Genomic DNA, 22,448 nt, shown 5'->3' with positions numbered 1-22,448 from the left:
TATCGGGGGAACCCACGCTTTTTCACACTTCATTCACTCATTTGATGGGGGAACAAAACACTGCCTGCTTTTTCTCCCCAAACATAAAACCCTTTTTTAGTGGTACTTGGGTTAATGTCAGAAATGTGTAACACATTTTTTATTGCCGGGATCATGTAACGGATGTTCCTAGTGGATTGTGTATATGTCTCAACCTCGTCGACACTGGAGTCAGACTCCGTGTCGACATCTGTGTCTGCCATCTGAGGGAGCGGGCGTTTTTGAGCCCCTGATGGCCTTTGAGACGCCTGGGAGGCGCGGGCTGAGAAGCCGGCTGTCCTATAGCTGTTACGTCATCCAGCCTTTTATGTAAGGAGTTGACACTGTCGGTTTATACCTTCCACCTATCCATCCACTCTGGTGTCGGCCCCACAGGGGGCGACATCACATTTATCGGCATCTGCTCTGCCATCACATAAGCCTCCTCATCAAACGTGTCGACACAGCCGTACCGACACACCGCACACACACAGGGAATGCTCTGACTGAGGACAGGACCCCACACAGCCCTTTGGGGAGACAGAGAGAGAGTATGCCAGCACACACCAGAACGCTATATAATTTAGGGATTAACACTATATTGAGTGAATTTTTCCCAATAGCTGCTTGTATATACAATATTGCGCCTAAATTTAGTGCCCCCCCTCTCTTTTTAACCCTTTGAGCCTTGCAAACTACAGGTGAGAGCCTGGGGAGCTGTCTTCCAGCTGCACTGTGAAGAGAAAATGGCGCCAGTGTGCTGAGGGAGATAGCTCCGCCCCTTTTTCGCGGACTTTTCTCCCGCTTTTTTATGGATTCTGGCAGGGGTATTTATCACATATATAGCCTTTGGGGCTATATAATGTGATATATTTGCCAGCCAAGGTGTTTTTATTGCTGCTCAGGGCGCCCCCCCCAAGCGCCCTGCACCCTCAGTGACCGGAGTGTGAAGTGTGCATGAGGAGCAATGGCGCACAGCTGCAGTGCTGTGCGCTACCTTGGTGAAGACTGATGTCTTCTGCCGCCGATTTTCCGGACCTCTTCTTGCTTCTGGCTCTGTAAGGGGGACGGCGGTGCGGCTCCGGGAACGAACACCAAGGCCAGTTCCATGCGGTCGATCCCTCTGGAGCTAATGGTGTCCAGTAGCCTAAGAAGCCCAAGCTAGCTGCAAGCAGGTAGGTTTGCTTCTTCTCCCCTTAGTCCCTCGATGCAGTGAGCCTGTTGCCAGCAGGTCTCACTGTAAAATAAAAAACCTAATATAAACTTTCTTTCTAGGAGCTCAGGAGAGCCCCTAGTGTGCATCCAGCTCGGCCGGGCACAGAAATCTAACTGAGGCTTGGAGGAGGGTCATGGTGGGAGGAGCCAGTGCACACCAGGTAGTCTAAAAGCTTTCTTTTAGTTGTGCCCAGTCTCCTGCGGAGCCGCTATTCCCATGGTCCTTTCGGAGTTCCCAGCATCCACTAGGACGTTAGAGAAATATAGATATTGTAGAATAATCTGAGCAGCCACAAATTAGATACCATTTTTAGATGCTAGATTTTACTGTATTCATGATCTTGATTTAGCAAATTGAAAATGTATAAAGTGTCAGATGAGACTGTTGTTTAACATTTTTAGAATGTAACTGCCAGAAAGAAACCTGTAATATAAACCAATCCTGATTAGGCTACAGCCTAGAGTGCCAGCACTTTGCGTGGGGGCGCCAAGTAGTTGGCAGCCAGAAAATAAAATGAAGACCTAATTCATTCCATGTTGGCAGCAGCCAAGCAGCTTAATTAAAGAAGCTTGTTAGCCATCCAGCCATCCCAAGTGTTGAGGACCGTTTTTGAAGTGACTACCAGATGGCTTTTGTTGATGTGACAATGTAGCTTACTGCTAAAACCAATACCTGATGTACATTGTGCCACAGCGCCATCTGGGTAGCGTGAAGAGCTGCATGTGATTATCTTTAGAGTCTTCCTTGTTTACCCAAAAGCCAAAGTCTATTTTATACTCCACAAACATCATTATATGACCAGATCAAATACATTAGTTGTATAACCTTGATTACCCATACATGCGCATTATGAATGCCAACTTCCTGCTCATGCATATACAAAGTGCTCTATGTTTAGCGGCGTTACAGGAGACGCTAAGGGTGTATAAGCATAGAGCATCCAGTACCCTTACCCAAGCCCTAAACCAATCACAAATATTAAACATGTAGCCCCCCAAATATTTGTCATTTTAATGGGGTGACTTAATTCTTGGCTTTGTGCCGCTATCAGGATTGGCTGCAAACTTCACAGTAGACAATCATTACTTATTTTTCTGTGCACCTCTATGGTGTACAAGGTCAAATTAGCATTGTTACATGCTACAAGGTGCCTTAGCCCAGCCGTTCTAGGAGGCACCTCACGACAATCGTGGAAAATTGAATCGCCCCCCTTTTTTCCCCATCACACAAGCACACACACAGGTCCATTGTTTGTCAGAAGCCAGTTACCCTGCCAGTATGTTTTTGAACTGCAGGTGGAAACCAGAGCACCCGGAGGAGACCCACGCAAACATGGAGAGAACATATAAACTACTCACACATAGAATTCTGGTTGGGTATTGAAACCATTACCCAGTGCTATGAGACAGCATTGGTAACATTGTGCTGATATACATTCTAACATATGAAGCTCTCATTAGGAACAACTTGAACATCTCTTTAAATAAAAATAACACTTTATTGTGGACATAGGAGGTATGCTGAACCTACACTGTGCACACAAAAACATCTACTATTAATGTTTGAACACGAACCCTCTCACACGCACACACATACATCAGTTCCATTACTTGCAGCCTTTCTTCACAGTGTAATTTGTCATCTAAAGAATCAGTATGTAATAGCTGTCTAAAGTCCTCTCTCATTCATCTTTTTCTACTTTAATCTGTATAAACGCATTTAGATCCGGACAAAAAGATTTTCTGCTCCTCCCTCCCCCTGTCAGCTCCTCTTCATCTACCTCTCTTTCCCAGTCTGGATTGTAGAGGTGCAGTGGTAGAAGCTGAATCTCTGTGGAAGGCAATCGGTCAGAGGGAGCACCATAGACACGATTTGTTTTATTGCCATGCTTAGAGTGTGAGTCAATGCTATAACATAGCCTGGAGAGTTCTGGTGATCGGAAACGAGGTGGCCGGGCGACCCAGACACCTGGCTCAGACAAACTGTCCTCTTCATCAGACATTAACTCCTCTGTCACCCCTTCCCACAGGGCCTGTTCCTCTGGCGGAAACTGCTGCACACCCCACGATCGGTTTGCAAAAAGCTGTACAAAAGACATTTTAGAAGTTAATAAAATAGGATTAACAGAGTTGTGCAAAAATCTCATATATAATACATAGAACAGAGACTTTATAAGGCAGATTTAGCCATAATGTTTTTCAGTAACACGGGGAACTTTCTATTCTAATTTGCAGCACTTGCACTGGATCTAAATTCAAAATAAACTTGGCCCTAATGCATTACATTATTATTTAGTAGATGGGTTAAAATAGGATTTTAATACCTACCGGTAAATCCTTTTCTCTTAGTCCGTAGGGGATGCTGGAGACACCATTAGGACCATGGGGTATAGACGGGATCCGCAGGAGACATGGGCACTTTAAGACTTTGAAAGGGTGTGAACTGGCTCCTCCCTCTATGCCCCTCCTCCACACCTCCGTATAGGAACTGTGCCCAGGGAGACGGACATTTCGAGGAAAGGATTTATTGTTAAACTAAGGTGAGATTCATACCAGCTCACACCTCAACCATGCCGCAGAACATGGCATTCAACAGAACACAGGCCAATGGCATGAACAATTGCAGCAACAGGCTGACAATAAACGTAACACAACATATGTGTAACCATAACTATTAACTGCAGATACAGTACGCACCGGGACGGGCGCCCAGCATCCTCTACGGACTAAGAGAAAAGGATTTACCGGTAGGTATTAAAATCCTATTTTCTCATACGTCCTAGAGGATGCTGAGGACACCATTAGAACCATGGGGTTATACCAAAGCTCTAGAACGGGCAGGAGCGTGCGGACGACTCTGCAGCACCGATTGACCGAACTTAAGGTCTTCATCGGCCAAGGTGTCAAACTTGTAGAACTTTGCAAAAGTGTTTGACCCCGACCAAGTAGCTGATCGGCAAAGTTGCAATGCCGAGACCACCCGGGCAGCCGCCCAGGATGAGCCCACCTTCCTAGTGGAATGGGCCTTCACTGATTCCGGTAATGGCAATCCAGCCGTGGAATGGGCCTGCTGAATCGTGTTACAGATCCAGCGTGCAATGGTCTGCTTAGAAGCAGGACACCCAACCTTGTTGGGAGCATACAGGACAAACAGAGCTTCTGTTTTCCTAATCTGAGCCGTTCTGGGGCATTAAATCTTCAAAGCTCTGACCACATCCAGAGATTTTGACTCAACGAAGGCGTCAGTAGCCACAGGTACCACGATAGGTTGGTTTATGTGGAAAGAGGAAACCACCTTCGGTAAAAATTGCTGACGTGTCCTCAATTCAGCTCGATCTTCATGGCAGATCAAATAAGGGCTCTTGTGAGACAAGGCCGCCAACTCAGACACCCACCTTGCAGATGCCAAGGCTAACAGGATGACCACTTTCCAAGTGAGGAATTTTAACTCCACCTTCCGTAAAGGTTCAAACCAATGTGATTGAAGGAACTGCAACACCGCATTAAGATCCCATGGTGCCACTGGAGGCTCAAATGGAGGTTGGATGTGCAATACGCCCTTCACGAAAGTCTGAACTTCTGGAAGGGAGGCTAATTGTTTCTGGAAAAAAAATCGATAAGGCTGAAATCTGAACCTTGATTGAGCCCAATTTTAGGCCCGCATCCACACCTGCTTGTAGAAAATGGAGAAACCGTCCTAGGTGAAACTCTTCCGTAGGAGCCTTCTTGGATTCACACCAAGACACATATTTTCTCCAAATACGGTGGTAATGTATAGACGTTACCTCTTTTCTAGCCTGAATAAGTGTGGGAATGACTTCACTGGGAATACCCTTACGGGCTAGGATTTTGCGTTCAACTGTCACGCCGTCAAACGTAGCCGCGGTAAGTCCTGATACACGCACGGCCCCTGTTGTAACAGGTCCTCGCACAGAGGAAGAGGCCAGGGATCTCCTATGAGTAATTCCTGAAGATCTGGATACCAAGCCTTCCTTGGCCAATCTGGAACAATGAGGATCGCTCGGATCTTTGTTCTTCTTATGATCTTTAGAACTTTTGGAATGAGAGGAAGTGGAGGGAATATATACACCGACTGAAACACCCACGGTGTCACGAGAGCATCCACTGCAATCGCTTGAGGGTCCCTTGACCTGGAACAATATCTCTGAAGCTTCTTGTTGAGACGAGAAGCCACCATGTCTACTTGAGGAATTCCCCAACGACCTGTCACCTCTGCGAAGACTTCTTGGTGGAGGCCCCATTCTCCTGGATGGAGATCGTGTCTGCTGAGGAAGTCTGCTTCCCAGTTGTCCACTCCTGGAATGAAGATTGCTGACAGAGCGCTTGTATACTTTTCCGCCCAGCGGAAAATCCTTGTGGTTTCTGCCATCGCCGCTCTGCTTTTCGTTCCGCCCTGACGGTTTATGTACGCTACCGCTGTTACATTGTCCGACTGGATCAGTACAGGCTGATCTCAAAGAAGATGTCCCGCTTGTACTAAGCCGTTGTAAATGGCCCTTAGCTCCAGAACATTTATGTGGAGACAAGTTTCCTGACTTGACCATCTTCCTTGGAAGTTTTCTCCCATTGTGACTGCCCCCCAGCCTCGGAGGCTTGCATCCGTGGTCACTAGGATCCAGTCCTGGATCCCGAACCTGCGCCCCATTCTAGGAGGTGAGAGCTGTGCAGCCACCATAGGAGTGATACCCTGGTCTTGGAAGTCAGGATTATCCTCTGGTGCATGTGTAGATGGGACCCGGACCACTTGTCCAACAGGTCCCACTGGAACACTCTGGCATGGAACCTGCCAAACTGAATGGCCTCGTAGGCCGCAACCATCTTTCCCAGCAACCGAATGCATTGATGGATTGACACTCTTGTTGGTTTCAGAATTTGTTTGACCAGACTCTGAAGTTCCAGAGCTTTTTCCACAGGAAGAAAGACTCTCTGTAGTTCTGTGTCCAATATCATTCCCAAAAATGACAACCGCGTCGTCGGAATCAACTGTGATTTTGGCAAGTTTAGGAGCCAACCATGTTGTTGAATAACTGTCATGGAGAGTGCAACGTTTTGGACCAACTGGTCCCTGGATCTCGCCTTTATCAGGAGATCGTCCAAGTATGGGATAATTGTGACTCCTTGCTTGCGAAGGAGAACCATCATTTCCGCCATTACTTTGGTGAAAATCCTCAGAGCTGTGGATAGACCAAACGGCAATGTTTGAAACTGGTAATGACAATCCTGAATTGCAAATCTCAGGTAAGCCTGATGCGGAGGATAAATGGGAACATGTAAGTAGGCATCTTTTATGTCCACCGACACCATAAAATCCCCTTCCTCCAGACTGGAGATCACTGCTCGGAGAGACTCCATCTTGAATTTGAATCTCTTTCGGTAGAAATTCAGGGATTTCAGGTTTAGGATTGGTCTGACCGAGCTGTCCGGCTTCGGGACCACAAACAGGCTCGAATAAAAACCTTCTCCCTGTTGTGACTGGGGAACCTTGATGATAACTTGATTTTGACACAATTTTTGCATTGCGTCGCAAATACCTCCCTGTCGGGAAGAGAAACTGGTAAGGCAGATTTGAAAAAACGGTGAGTGGGGACGTCTTGAAACTCCAGCTTGTACCCTTGGGATACTATTTGTAAAATCCAAGGGTCTAGGTTCGAACGAACCCAAAACTGACTGAATAGTTTTAGACGGGCCCCCACCGGTGCGGACTCCCGCATAGGAGCCCCAACGTCATGCGGTGGAATTGGTAGAAGCCTGGGAGGACTTCTGCTCCTGGGAGATCGTTTACCTCTTCCTCTAGTAGCAAGGAAGGAAGAACCCTGGCCCTTTCTGAATTTATTGGGCCGAAAGGACTGCATCTGATAATGGTGAGTTTTCTTTTGTTGTGGAGGAAATAAGGTAAAAAGGATTACTTACCCGCGGTAGCCGTAGACACCAAATCATCAAGGCCGTCTCCAAATAAGGCTTCACCTTTATATGATAGAGATTCCATACCTTTCTTGGAGTCAGCATCAGCATTCCATTGGTGAATCCACAACGCATATCTCTCGCAGCTTCCTTAAGGTATGCTGCAGCGTTCTTGATATAACCCAGCGACAAGAGGATGCTATCCCTATCTAGGGGATCTATATCAGATGACAAGTTATCTGCCCACTTTTCGATAGCACTACTTACCCACGCAGACGCAATGAAAGGTCGGAGTAGTGTACCCGTGGTCACATAAATGGACTTCAACGTAGATTCTTGCTTACGATCCGCAGGATCCTTAAGGGCCGCCGTGTCAGGTGACGGAAGAGCCACCTTCTTAGACAAACGAGACAAGGCCTTGTCCACAGTGGGGGGGTGACTCCCACTTTTCCCTATCCGTCGAGGGAAACGGATAAGCTGCCATAATTCTTTTGGGAATCTGAAACTTTCTGTCAGGACCTTCCCAAACTTTTTCAAATAGCGTGTTCAGTTCATGAGAGGGAGGAAACGTTATCTCAGGTTTCCTTTCTTTATACATACAGAACCTTTTATAAGGGATAGCTGGGTCCTCAGTGATGTGTAACACATCTTTAACCGCCACAATCATGTACTGAATGCTCTTTGCCAATTTTGGGTCTAACCTGGAATCGCTATAGTAGACACTGGAATCAGTGTCCGTGTCGGTATCAGTGTCTGCCAATTGGGCCAAAGTACGTTTTTGTGACCCTGATGGGACCTGACTTTGGAATAACATATCTTTAACAGATTTCGTCCATGCCTGGGTCTGCGACTCAGACTTGTCTAACCTCTTACTAATAAGAGCCACATTAGCATTAGCATTCAAGGCGTTCAACACATTTACCCAATCAGGTGTCGGCGGTGCCGACAGGGTCACCCCCGCAGCTGTCTGCGTCCCTAATACAGCCTCCTCCTGGGAAGAGCCTTCAGCCTCAGACATGTCAACACTCGTGCACCAAACACCCACAGACACACTGGGCATATAGGGGACAGACCCACAGTAAAGTCTGTCAGAGAGACACAGAGGGGATTTGCCAGCTCACAACCCTGCGCTGAAAAAACGGGTCTGAAATTTTCAAGACAATGCCTCAGACCTCTAGCGCTTTTATCACATTTTATATATATATATATATATATATACACACACACATACACACACACAAACAAACAGAAAACCCAGCACTCACCAATGTAAGCTCACTTATCCTCAACAATTCAATAAATAAATGATGGGTTCTTTTTGCGTGTATATATATATATATATAGGGCTCCCTGTGGTGACCCCCCTGTGCCTATTTTAAAAGTTAAGTTTTATCTCCTTATACTTTTACTAAGACGCTTTTATAACTTCAGGATTTTTACTAATAATTTTGTGTGCTCAATAAAACTTGTTTTTATCATTTTATAGTTCTTTGGCTTTTAAATCAGTCTTTTAACAATTTTGCATTTTAAATCACACTAGTCGCCGGTACCTTTATTCCCCCATTTTCTATATATATATATATATACACACATATATACACTAGGTGCTTCATCGCGCCCTACGGGCGCTCTTCACACCGTCGTAGGGGGCTACGCCCCCTTCACGTCTTTGTGTGGTTGAATATATGATTATATGGAGTATTACCTGCATTCCTACTGTTGTTAGAGGTAAAATATTGCGCAATGTAAGGGCAGCGGATGGTGATGGGGGCATTGCCTCTTGCTACGGCGTGAACAGCGGCTGCAAGGCCCGATGTAGAGAATGTAGCGGGTGTGTGGGGGACCGTGGATGGGGGAGAGTGTCTGTAGATGCTGCAGGTGGAGGGGCGAATGGGGAAGGGAGTTGGGAGGTGCTGCGGGTGGGGTTGGGCGGGGGAGTGGGGTCCGGAGGTGCTATGGGTGGGGGAAGGGCGGGGGGTCGCGGGTGGGGAAGGGACAGGTGCGGGGGTTGCTGCGGTGTGGGGGACGGTGTCTGTAGATGGTACAGGTGGAGGGGGTTTGATGCAGGGAGGGGGTGTGCGGATGGGTGAGGGGGTTGCAGGTGGTGGAGGGGCAGGTGCGGGGGTGCGTGGATGCTGCAGGTGGGGTTGGGAGGTGCCATGTGGGGGGGGGGGGGGAGAAGCATGGGTGGTGCACGTGGGAGAGGGGCAGGTGCGGTGGGGTGGGGGACGGGGTCCGAGGGCGGTAGGGGAGGGGTAGTTGTGGGTGTTCCGAGGGTGGGGGAGGGGTGTGTGGCACGGGTGGGGAAGGGAGGGGTGCGGGGTTTGCTGCTGTGTGGGTGAGGGTGTCTGTAGATGCTACGGGTGGAAGGGGGTTGATGGGGGTGGCGCAGATGGGTGAGGGGGTTGGGAGGTGCTGGGGAGGGGGGGAGGCTGCGAATGGGAGAGTGGATTTGGAGGCGGTGTGAATAGTGGAGGAGAGGGGGTGTGTTGGGGGGGAGGGGCAGGTGCAGGGCTGTTGGGGATGGAGTAAGGGTTCCGAAGGTGCTGAGGGTGGAGAAGGGGTTGATTGCGGGGGTGTGGTGGATGGTGGAGGGGGTCCGGAGGTGCTGCGGGTGGTGGAGGGGCAGGTGTGGGGGTGCGTGTAGGGGAGGTGGGGTGCTGCAGGTGGGGTAGGGGGTTGGGAGGTGCCGTGTGTGTGTGTGGGGGGGGGGGGGGGGAGAAGCATGGGTGGTGCGGGAGGAAGAGAGGCAGTTGCGGTGGTTTGGCAGATGGGGAGGGGGTCTGGAAGTGCCGCGGGTGGTGGAGGAGCAGGTGTGGGGGTGCGTGGATGACACGGGTGGGGGAGGGGGGGTGCTGCAGGTGGGGTAGGGGGTTGGGAGGTGCAGTGTCGGGGGGGGGGGGGGGGAGAAGCACGGGTGGAAGAGCGGCAGGTGCGGTGGTGTGGCGGATGGGGAGGGGGTCTGGAAGTGCCGTTGGTGGTGGAGGCGCAGTTGTGGGGGTTCGTGGATGCCACGGGTGGGGGAGGGGGGTGCTGCTGGTGGGGGAGGGTTTGGGAGGTGCCGTGTGGGGTAAGAGAAGCATGGGTGGTGCGGGTGGAAGAGAGGCAGGTGGGGTGGTTTGGCAGATGGGGGAGGGGGTCTGCAAGTGCTGCGGGTGGTGGAGGTGCAGTTATGGGGGTAGCAGTGGGTGGGGGACGGGTTCCTGTACACACAGCATGATACTGGTCTGTACAGCATGGACATATACAGACACAGCAACTGCACTCCTGTCCGCACTCACCACTTGTGGCTGGGCTGGGCCCCGGCATTCCCATGGCCACTTCCCCACACAGCTGCAGTATGCTGGACACCTCCGACAACTCCTCCTCCGCTCCTCGGTGTCGTTATCCACAGAAGGCCCTGAGAGAGTCACCTCCTCACACAGCAGCAGCAGCACGTTCGGGTCGGTAGCAGCAGCCTCTTCCGCTCCCCGGCGCCTCCGTCAGGTGGACAGTGGACCGGCATCCCCCGAGGCCGTCCCTTCCCCACACAGCTGCAGCGTGCTCTGGTCCCCCGCCGGAGCCTCCTCCGATCCCAGTCCAGTAAAAAGTTAGTGAAGCGGGAGCATGGCAGGCGCCCATAGGCAGCTGCCTAATGCTGGCGTCGGCCCTGATACTGAGCACTCCCCCAGGCAGCATGGCGCCTGGAGAGCTGCGGGTAGGGGAGCGACTTTATGTGGAGCTGGGGGCAGGAGTGGCGTGAGGCTGGGCGCCTGCACACAGACAGGTGCGGGTGACGGGGATGTGGAAGTGGAGGGGGTTGTGGTGACGGCATCTGGCGGTACAGTGTGGGCCGGGTGTATGAGAGAGGTTGTGGGGCGGGCGGCAGCGGTCTGTGCGGCTGTGGTGCGTGCGGCGTGTTGCCGTTACTGTGTGCCCGCGTCTGCAAGGTGATGCACAGACATGGGGCGGCAGGGAGGGGACGCAGAGACGCGGGGCGGCAGGGAGGGACGCAGAGACGCGGGGCGGCAGGGAGGGGACGCAGAGACGCGGGGCGGCAGGGAGGGGACGCAGAGACGCAGGGCGGGGACGCAGAGATGCAGAGACGCAAGGAGGGGACGCAGAGACGCAAGGAAGGGACGCAGAGACGCAAGGAAGGGACGCAGAGACGCAGGGCGGGGACCCAGAGACGCGGGGCGGCAGGGCGGGGACGCAGAGACGCAAGGAGGGGACGCAGAGACGCAAGGAGGGGACGCAGAGACGCAAGGAGGGGACGCAGAGACGCAAGGAGGGGACGCATTGACGCAGAGCGGCAAGGAGGGGACGCAGAGCGGCAGGGAGGGGACGCAGAGAGGGGATGCAGAGAAGCGGGAGGCAGAGAAGCGGGCGGTAGAAAGGGGATGCAGAGAGGCTGGGTGGCATGGAGGGGACGCAGAGACGCGGGGCGGCAGGGAGGGGACGCAGAGAGGCGGGGTGGCAGGGAGGGGACGCAGAGAGGCGGGGTGGCAGGGAGGGGACGCAGAGAGGCAGGTCGGCAGGGAGGGTGCGTAGACACGCGGGGCGGTAGGGGGGGGATGCAGAGACGCGGGGCGGCAGGGAGGGGGACGCAGAGACGCGGGGTGGCAGGGAGGGGGACGCAGAGACGGGGATGCAGATATGCGGGTGGCAGGGAGGGAATGCAGAGAGGCGGGGCGGCAGGGAGGGGATGCAGAGACGCGGGACGCAGAGATGCAGGCGGTAGGGAGGGGATGCAGAGACGCGGGGCGGCAGGGAGCGGACGCAGAGATGCGGGGCGGTAGGGAGGGGATGCAGAGAGGCGGGCCGGCAGGTAGGGGAGGCAGAGACGTGGGGCGGCAGGGAGGGGACGCAGAGATGCGGTGCGGCAGGTAGGGGATGCAGAGAGGTGGAGCGGCAGGGAGGGGATGCAGAGGCGCGGGGCGGCAGGGAGAGGGACGCAGAGGCGCGGGGCGGCAGGGAGAGGGACGCAGAGACGCGGGGCGGCAGGGAGAGGGACGCAGAGAGGCGGGCGGCAGGGAGGGGATAAAGAGACGCGGGTCGGCAGGGAGGGGATGCAGAGAGGCGGGGTGGCAGGGAGGGAACGCAGAGACGCGGGGCGGCATGGAGGGGACGCAGAGATGCGGTGCGGCAGGGAGGGGATGCAGAGAGGTGCGGCGGCAGGGAGGGAATGCAGAGAGGCGGGGCGGCAGGGAAGGGACGCAGAGAGGTGGGGCGGCAGGGAGGGGACGCAGAGATTTGGGTCAGCAGGGAGGGGACGCAGAGAGGCAGGGAGGGGACGCAAAGAGGCTGGGCGGCAGAGAGGGGACGCAGAGACGCGGTGCTGCCTATGTACTCTCTCTCACCTGTGAGGTTGGGGCAGCGTCCACAGTACCAGGTGTGCTGTCCCGCATCTCAGGCTTGTGCAGCCGGCAGGCCAGTACCTGTGGTGTGCAGTCCGGGTCTCTGGGGATGGTGGGAGGCAGCGTTGTCTTAGGTGTGCGGAGGAGGCGGCGGGTGTCTGTACGCGGCGCAGGGAGGCCTATGAAGCCACCATACATATTAGGAGGGACGGGTGGCGCAGGAGACGGACGGGGAGGCAGCAGTCAGGCGCGGGTGATGCTGCGCCGTAACTGGCGGGACAGTGGGTCCCAGGCGCGGCTGCAGTGCGGGAGCTGCCGCTGGGGGTGTGCGGAGGGGTGGTGCGGCCTGCGGCTGTCTGGTCGGCTGTGGTGCGGCCCGGCCACCGTGTCCGTGCTGCGGATGGGTGTGAGAGTCTGGGTGATGGTGGGCTTGTGCGGCGGGTGGGATCGGTGCTGTGGGGTTAGCGGGTGTGTGTGCTGGTCCGTTATGCGTCGGGTATGGGCCGTCAGTGGCTGCATGTGGGAGCTGGTGGAGGGGGGTTTGGGGGTGTGTGCTGCGGGTGGCATTGGGGTGTAGGTGGCCATGGTTACCTGGCACTGTGGTGGGTCCGTCCCCTGGTGGCTTGTGGCTGGGGATGGTGGGGGGGATTGTGTGGCTGCTGCTCCCGTTCTGCTAGTGGTGTGCTGGGACAGGGCAGGAGCTGCTAACTCCTCCCAGCCCTGTGACTCCACCCAGCGTTAGAACTGCAGGCACAGAGTCACAAGGTAAATATATATATATATATATATATATATATATATATATATATATATATATATATGTAAAATAGAGAATGTGCAAGCGCCACAAGTGTTATAAATACACCCGACTAAAGAACACTCCCAATAATTTTGGGCGTCTGCCGTCCCTTAAGTACACAGTAGTGGTGAGCTACTGTTGTGATTGTTTATGGGAAAAAATGGTATAAGGGTATCGGCGACCACTGGTGTAAAAAATATTTCAAACCATGTATATAATAAAATAAAATATACAAATTTATTTGGTACAGATAAAATACAATTAGTATGAAGGTAAATAAAAATGTAATGTAAAAATAGATGGGGGAGGGGTTGTGTTTTTGTTAAAAACACCCCCGTAGAATTCTAAGACCAAGAATTTTAGCCTAAAACTAGTAATAATAATAATTAACTAACAATATGCTGAAATTATAATAAAATAAGAATCAAGGAGAGTCTTAACTTTGTGTGTAGAGGGTTACAGAGGGAGAGCCCAACGCGTTTCGTCCTGATGACTTCTTCAAGGGGTACTGGTGTGCTGGGATCGGGTCTCTATATATACCCTCTATAATCAGGCTGTGATTGCTGATGTCACTTCCTGTTTCAGGGCAGGTTAATGACCTTTAGTTAGGAATACATGTAAGATTGTGCCTTACTAAATAGGGGACAGTGCAAATCAAGTGAATTGTTCAAATACATACACATTTTAAGATAAAGAATATAATAATATAATAATATATAGAGAAATCGTGTATTACGACCGGATTGCGGCACTTCCGCCACACTTCCGATGTCGTCAAGTCTCTATTGCGCATGTGCAAGGTACACGTGTACTTCTAGTGCCGGGGTGAGACGTTTCCGCCCCACTTCCGGTCTCATATTCATATGGAATGCGCATGTGTCATAGACAGTCTTTAACTACAGTTGTATCACACTCTTTCTCCCGGAACCGGAAGTCCGTTCGCGTCTGATGCAAGTTGTGTTGTTGCTAGGGGGATCCTCCCGTGGAACGCATATTGACCCGCATGACGATGTCACTTCTACCGGAAGTCGACGTGTTGCATATGGATGTGTTCTTTTAGTTTAATTAGTTCATAGTCCATGCCTCGTCTTGGCTTCTGTAGCGTTATAGCCCGCATAGTTCACTATGATTGGCCAGTTCACCGATTCCATTGATCTCCGGAATAAATATATATAGGATGTAAAGAAATAGTAGTTTTAGTGATCATTTAGTTATCGTCATTAATTTATCAGAAAATATGCAGGGAGCAACCTTGTATTAATGTATATATTTGTTTGTATATAATATATTCATATTATTTTAGTCGATTGCAGATAATAAACATGGTATTTATTATGAGAAAGTGCTTGTGCTAAAGTGGTATGTGTGAAAAACATGTTAATAAAAATATATATAAAATATATAAAAAATATATAAAAAATATATAATAAATAATATAAATTATATTAATTCTCATGTGAAGTGATCGCATTATTATAGTATACAATAAGTTAGTTGATGGCCAGTGGTATATAAAGTTACAGTGATTCTAACTTATTGTATACTATAATAATGCGATCACTTTACATGAGAATTAATATAATTTATATTATTTATTATATATTATATATTTTTTATATATTTTATATATATTTTTATTAACATGTTTTTCACACATACCACTTTAGCACAAGCACTTTCTCATAATAAATACCATGTTTATTATCTGCAATCGACTAAAATAATCTGAATATATTATATACAAACAAATATATACATTAATACAAGGTTGCTCCCTGCATATTTTCTGATAAATTAATGACGATAACTAAATGATCACTAAAACTACTATTTCTTTACATCCTATATATATTTATTCCGGAGATCAATGGAATCGGTGAACTGGCCAATCATAGTGAACTATGCGGGCTATAACGCTACAGAAGCCAAGACGAGGCATGGACTATGAACTAATTAAACTAAAAGAACACATCCATATGCAACACGTCGACTTCCGGTAGAAGTGACATCGTCATGCGGGTCAATATGCGTTCCACGGGAGGATCCCCCTAGCAACAACACAACTTGCATCAGACGCGAACGGACTTCCGGTTCCGGGAGAAAGAGTGTGATACAACTGTAGTTAAAGACTGTCTATGACACATGCGCATTCCATATGAATATGAGACCGGAAGTGGGGCGGAAACGTCTCACCCCGGCACTAGAAGTACACGTGTACCTTGCACATGCGCAATAGAGACTTGACGACACCGGAAGTGTGGCGGAAGTGCCGCAATCCGGTCGTAATACACGATTTCTCTATATATTATTATATTCTTTATCTTAAAATGTGTATGTATTTGAACAATTCACTTGATTTGCACGGTCCCCTATTTAGTAAGGCACAATCTTACATGTATTCCGAACTAAAGGTCATTAACCTGCCCTGAAACAGGAAGTGACATCAGCAATCACAGCCTGATTATAGAGGGTATATATAGAGACCCGATCCCAGCACACCAGTACCCCTTGAAGAAGTCATCAGGACGAAACGCGTTGGGCTCTCCCTCTGTGACCCTCTACACCAGGCATTCCCAACCACGGTCCTCAAGGCACACCAACAGTGCAGGTTTTAGTGATATCCAGGCTGCAGCACAGATGATTAAATCAAAATAACTAAGGTACTAATTAAGTCACCTGTGCTCAAGCCTGGATATCACTAAAACCTGCACTGTTGGTGTGCCTTGAGGACCGTGGTTGGGAATGCCTGCTCTACACACAAAGTTAAGACTCTCCTTGATTCTTATTTTATTATAATTTCAGCATCTTGTTAGTTAATTATTATTATTACTAGTTTTAGGCTAAAATTCTTGATCTTCGAATTCTACGGGGGTGTTTTTAACAAAAACACAACCCCTCCCCCATCTATTTTTACATTACATTTTTATTTACCTTCATACTAATTGTATTTTATCTGTACCAAATAAATTTGTATATTTTATTTTATTATATACATGGTTTGAAATATTTTTTACACCAGTGGTCGCCGATACCCTTATACCATTTTTTCCCATATTATATATATATATATATATATATATATATATATATATAGATATATATATATATATATATAGGAGATAAACACACACACACACACACACACACACACACACACACACACACACACACACACACACTATGGGGGCAGTGTATACTGTATTTGGCACAGTGGGGCATTGTATACCTGGCCCTGGTGGGGGGGGGGGGCAATGTATATTTGGCACAGTGTCGGCATTGTATAGCTGGCACAGTGTCGGCATTGTATAGCTGGCACAGGGGGCCAATGTATATCTGGCACAGTGTGGATATTGTATATCTGGGCCTGTGGGGGCAATTGTACAGCTGGCACTGTGGAGGCAATTGTACAGCTGGCACTGTGGGGCAAGTGTACAGCTGGCACTGTGGGGGCAAGTGTACAGCTGGCACTGTGGGGGCAAGTGTACAGCTGGCACTGTGGGGGCAAGTGTACAGCTGGCACTGTGGGGGCAAGTGTACAGCTGGCACTGTGGGGGCAAGTGTACAGCTGGCACTGTGGGGGCAATTGTACAGCTGGCACTGTGGGGGCAATTGTACAGCTGGCACTGTGGGGGCAGTGTATAGCTGGCACTGTGGGGGCAGTGTATAGCTGGCACTGTGGGGGCATTGCATGCAAGAGGTGGTGCTGGGGTTGTGGGGAGGGGGGTTTAGGTGGTGTGCGGCTCGACGGTGGGTCCCGCGGCTGCATGCTGAAGGATAGTGCTGGGGTTGTGGGGAGGGAAGGATGTGTGCTGTGCGGCTCGTCTGTTCAGCTGACGTCGGGTCCCGGCCAGCTTGTCCTGGAGCGGATGGCGGGTCCCGGGCAGCGTGTCGTGGAGCGGACGGCGGGCCCCGGCCAACGTGTTGTGGAGCGGCTGCATGCAAGAGGTGGGGTGCTGGGGTTGTGGGGGAGGGGGGGATCGGCGGTGTGCGGCTCGACCGTGGTGCGGACGGCGGGTCCCGACCAGCCTGTGTGTGCCGCAGCTGATGCTGGAGTTGTGGGGAAGGGGGGGGGGGGGGGGGGGGAGAATAGCTGGTGTGAGGTGAGGGTGTCTTGTGTGTGTTTTCATCCGTTGTGCGGACGTCGTCTCTGGGGCTGCTTGCTGCCTCTGGAGACTGGGGAAGGGGGGGTGCGGGTGTCATTGGGGTGTAGGTGGCTGTTTTGGGGGGTAAACCTAGGGAGGGGTGCATGGTTACCAGGCACTGTGCTGCGTCCGGCCACTGGTGGGTTGTCTGTGGAGATGGTATCCGGATTCTGTGGCTGCAGTGCTGCTCCCGTTAGTGGTGTGCTGAAACTCCCCCCAGGCCTGTGACTCCACCCAGCGTTAGAGGGCCAGGCACAGACAAGTCAAATATATAGGAGATTATATATATATATATATATATAGCTAGCACCACTTATATGCCTCCTCCCTCCGTTTTGCACCCCTGGTACTTGTCAGTGTGTGTGGAGGACCAGCGTCTCTGCAGCTTGTGGAGAGGAAATGGCGCCGTGAGCTGTGAGGAAGAAGCTCCGCCCCCGTCATGGCGCGCTTCTGTCCCGTTTTTTTCAATATTTATACTGGCGGGGGTTGGGACAGTGCCGCGGCACTAATGTCCCCTCTTGCCAGTGTGCTTATGAGGATTGTTTTCAGCTGCCCAGGGCGCCCTCCCCCCGCGCCCTGCACCCTACAGTGCTGTGTGAGTGGGAGCTTGGCGCACAGCGTCTGCCCGCTGCGCGGTACCTCTGCAAATGACGTCACTGAAGAGAAGTCTTCTTTTCTTCGGTTACTCACCTGTCTTCTGACTTCTGGCTCTGAAAGGGGTGACGGCAGGCTCTGGGAGCGAGCATCTGAGCGTACCCAGCGATCAAACCCTCAGGAGCTAATGGTGTCCTGTAGCCAGAAGCAGAGCCCTTGAACTCACTGGAAGTGGGTTATACTTCTCTCCCCTAAGTCCCACGAAGCAGGGAGACTGTTGCCAGCAGCCTCCCTGAAAATAAAAAAACCTAACAAAAAAAGTCTTTACAGAGAAACTCAGTAGAGCTCCCTTTAGTGCGTCCAGTCTCACTGGGCACAATTCTAAAACTGGAGTCTGGAGGAGGGGCATAGAGGGAGGAGCCAGTTCACACCCCTTTCAAAGTCTTAAAGTGCCCATGTCTCCTGAGGATCCCGTCTATACCCCATGGTTCTAATGGTGTCCCCAGCATCCTCTAGGACGTATGAGAAAATAAGAATTTACTTACCGATAATTCTATTTCTCATAGTCCGTAGTGGATGCTGGGGACTCAGAAAGGACCATGGAGAATAGCGGCTCCGCAGGAGACTGGGCACAAAAGTAAAAAGCTTTAGGACTACCTGGTGTGCACTGGCTCCTCCCCCTATGACCCTCCTCCAAGCCTCAGTTAGGATACTGTGCCCGGACGAGCGTACACAATAAGGAAGGATTTTGAATCCCGGGTAAGACTCTTACCAGCCACACCAATTACACCGTACAACTTGTGATCTGAACCCAGTTAACAGCATGATAACAGAAGGAGCCTCTGAAAAGATGGCTCACAACAACAATAACCCGATTTTTGTAACAATAACTATGTACAAGTAATGCAGACAATCCGCACTTGGGATGGGCGCCCAGCATCCACTACGGACTATGAGAAATAGAATTATCGGTAAGTAAATTCTTATTTTCTCTAACGTCCTAGTGGATGCTGGGGACTCCGAAAGGACCATGGGGATTATACCAAAGCTCCCAAACGGGCGGGAGAGTGCGGATGACTCTGCAGCACCGAATGAGAGAACTCCAGGTCCTCCTCAGCCAGGGTATCAAATTTGTAGAATTTAGCAAACGTGTTTGCCCCTGACCAAGTAGCTGCTCGGCAAAGTTGTAAAGCCGAGACCCCTCGGGCAGCCGCCCAAGATGAGCCCACTTTCCTTGTGGAATGGGCTTTTACAGATTTTGGCTGTGGCAGGCCTGCCACAGAATGTGCAAGCTGAATTGTACTACAAATCCAACGAGCAATAGTCTGCTTAGAAGCAGGAGCACCCAGCTTGTTGGGTGCATACAGGATAAACAGCGAGTCAGATTTTCTGACTCCAGCCGTCCTGGAAACATATATTTTCAGGGCCTTGACTACGTCCAGTAACTTGGAATCCTCCAAGTCCCTAGTAGCCGCAGGCACCACAATAGGCTGGTTTAAGTGAAATGCTGAAACCACCTTAGGGAGAAATTGAGGACGAGTCCTCAATTCTGCCCTGTCCGTATGAAAAATTAGGTAAGGGCTTTTATAGGATAAAGCCGCCAATTCTGAAACACGCCTGGCTGAAGCCAGGGCTAACAGCATTACCACTTTCCATGTGAGATATTTTAAGTCCACAGTGGTGAGTGGTTCAAACCAATGTGATTTTAGGAACCCCAAAACTACATTGAGATCCCAAGGTGCCACTGGAGGCACAAAAGGAGGCTGTATATGCAGTACTCCCTTGACAAACGTCTGAACTTCAGGAACAGAAGCTAGTTCTTTTTGGAAGAATATTGACAGGGCCGAAATTTGAACCTTAATGGACCCTAATTTTAGGCCCATAGACGGTCCTGTTTGCAGGAAATGCAGGAATCGACCCAGTTGAAATTCCTCTGTAGGGGCCTTCCTGGCCTCTCACCACGCAACATATTTTCGCCAAATACGGTGATAATGTTGTACGGTCACATCCTTCCTGGCTCTGATCAGGGTAGGGATGACTTCATCCGGAATGCCTTTTTCCTTCAGGATCCGGCGTTCAACCGCCATGCCGTCAAACGCAGCCGCGGTAAGTCTTGGAACAGACATGGTCCCTGCTGGAGCAGGTCCTTTCTTAGAGGTAGAGGCCACGGGTCTTCCGTGAGCATCTCTTGAATTTCCGGGTACCAAGTCCTTCTTGGCCAATCCGGAGCCACGAGTATAGTCTTTACTCATCTCCTTCTTATGATTCTCAGTACTTTTGGTATGAGAGGAAGAGGAGGGAACACATACACTGACTGGTACACCCACGGTGTTACCAGAGCGTCCACAGCTATTGCCTGAGGGTCCCTTGACCTGGCGCAATATCTGTCCAGTTTTTTGTTGAGGCGGGACGCCATCATGTCCACCTTTGGTTTTTCCCAATGGTTCACAATCATGTGGAAGACTTCTGGGTGAAGTCCCCACTCCCCCGGGTGAAGATCGTGTCTGCTGAGGAAGTCTGCTTCCCAGTTGTCCACTCCCGGAATGAACACTGCTGACAGTGCTATCACATGATTTTCCGCCCAGCGAAGAATCCTTGCCACTTCCGTCATTGCCCTCCTGCTTCTCGTGCCGCCCTGTCTGTTTACGTGGGCGACTGCCGTGATGTTGTCCGACTGGATCAACACCGGCTGACCCTGAAGCAGAGGTCTTGCCTGACTTAGGGCATTGTAAATGGCCCTGAGTTCCAGGATATTTATGTGAAGTGACGTTTCCATGCTTGACCACAAGCCCTGGAAATTTCTTCCCTGTGTGACTGCTCCCCAGCCCCTCAGGCTGGCATCCGTGGTCACCAGGACCCAATCCTGAATGCCGAATCTGCGGCCCTCTAGGAGATGAGCACTCTGTAACCACCACAGGAGAGACACCCTTGTCCTTGGAGACAGGGTTATCCGCTGATGCATTTGAAGATGCGATCCGGACCATTTGTCCAGCAGATCCCACTGAAAAGTTCTTGCGTGGAATCTGCCGAATGGAATCGCTTCGTAAGAAGCCACCATCTTTCCCAGGACCCTTGTGCATTGATGTACTGACACTTGGCCTGGTCTTAGGAGGTTCCTGACTAGGTCGGATAACTCCCTGGCTTTCTCTTCCGGGAGAAACACCTTTTTCTGTACTGTGTCCAGAATCATTCCTAGGAACAGCAGACGTGTCGTCGGAATCAGCTGCGATTTTGGAATATTTAGAATCCATCCGTGCTGTCGTAGTACTACTTGAGATAGTGCTACTCCGACCTCTAACTGTTCTCTGGACCTTGCCCTTATCAGGAGATCGTCCAAGTAAGGGATAATTAAGACGCCTTTTCTTCGAAGAAGAATCATCATTTCGGCCATTACCTTGGTAAAGACCCGTGGTGCCGTGGACAATCCAAACGGCAGCGTCTGAAACTGATAGTGACCGTTCTGTACCACAAACCTGAGGTACCCTTGGTGAGAAGGGCAAATTGGGACATGGAGGTAAGCATCCTTGATGTCCAGAGACACCATATAGTCCCCTTCTTCCAGGTTCGCTATCACTGCTCTGAGTGACTCCATCTTGAACTTGAACCTTTTTATGTAAGTGTTCAAGGATTTCAGATTTAAAATGGGTCTCACCGAGCCGTCCGGCTTCGGTACCACAAACAGCGTGGAATAATACCCCTTTCCCTGTTGTAGGAGGGGTACCTTGATTATCACTTGCTGGGAATACAGCTTGTGAATGGCTTCCAATACCGCCTCCCTGTCGGGGGGAGACGTTGGTAAAGCAGACTTCAGGAACCGGCGAGGGGGAGACGTCTCGAACTCCAATTTGTACCCCTGAGATACTACCTGCAGGATCCAGGGGTCCACTTGCGAGTGAGCCCACTGCGCGCTGAAATTCTTGAGACGGGCCCCCACCGTGCCTGAGTCCGCTTGTAAGGCCCCAGCGTCATGCTGAGGACTTGGCAGAAGCGGGGGAGGGCTTCTGTTCGTGGGAAGAGGCTGACTGCTGCAGTCTTTTTCCCCTTTCTCTGCCCCGGGGCAGATATGAGTGGCCTTTTGCCCGCTTACCCTTATGGGGACGAAAGGACTGAGCCTGAAAAGACGGTATCTTTTTCTGCTGTGAGGTGACTTGGGGTAAAAAGGTGGATTTCCCAGCCGTTGCCGTGGCCACCAGGTCCGATAGACCGACCCCAAATAACTCCTCCCCTTTATACGGCAATACTTCCATATGCCGTTTGGAATCCGCATCACCTGACCACTGTCGCGTCCATAACCCTCTTCTGGCAGAAATGGACATCGCACTTACTCTTGATGCCAGAGTGCAAATATCCCTCTGTGCATCACGCATATATAGAAATGCATCCTTTAAATGCTCTATAGTCAATAATATATTGTCCCTGTCC

General features: G+C 50.7%; 1 protein-coding gene across 6 annotated transcripts in view; it reads right to left on the bottom strand.

The window, feature by feature from the left end:
• Positions 1–2,712: 2,712 nt before the first annotated feature.
• Positions 2,713–22,448, bottom strand: part of C1H14orf93 (chromosome 1 C14orf93 homolog) — a 77,003-nt gene continuing 57,267 nt past the window's right edge. For all 6 annotated transcript variants that reach the window (XM_063913562.1, XM_063913558.1, XM_063913561.1 and 3 more), the window contains one exon: positions 2,713–3,317. In XM_063913562.1, coding sequence (XP_063769632.1) covers positions 2,916–3,317 — 402 coding nt within the window. In that variant the 3' untranslated portion in view covers positions 2,713–2,915. The remainder of the gene's footprint in view (positions 3,318–22,448) is intronic.

This window comes from Pseudophryne corroboree, chromosome 1 (genome assembly GCF_028390025.1).
Source record: "Pseudophryne corroboree isolate aPseCor3 chromosome 1, aPseCor3.hap2, whole genome shotgun sequence".
Classification (NCBI taxonomy): domain Eukaryota; kingdom Metazoa; phylum Chordata; class Amphibia; order Anura; family Myobatrachidae; genus Pseudophryne; species Pseudophryne corroboree.
This window is presented reverse-complemented; position numbering and strand designations above follow the sequence as displayed.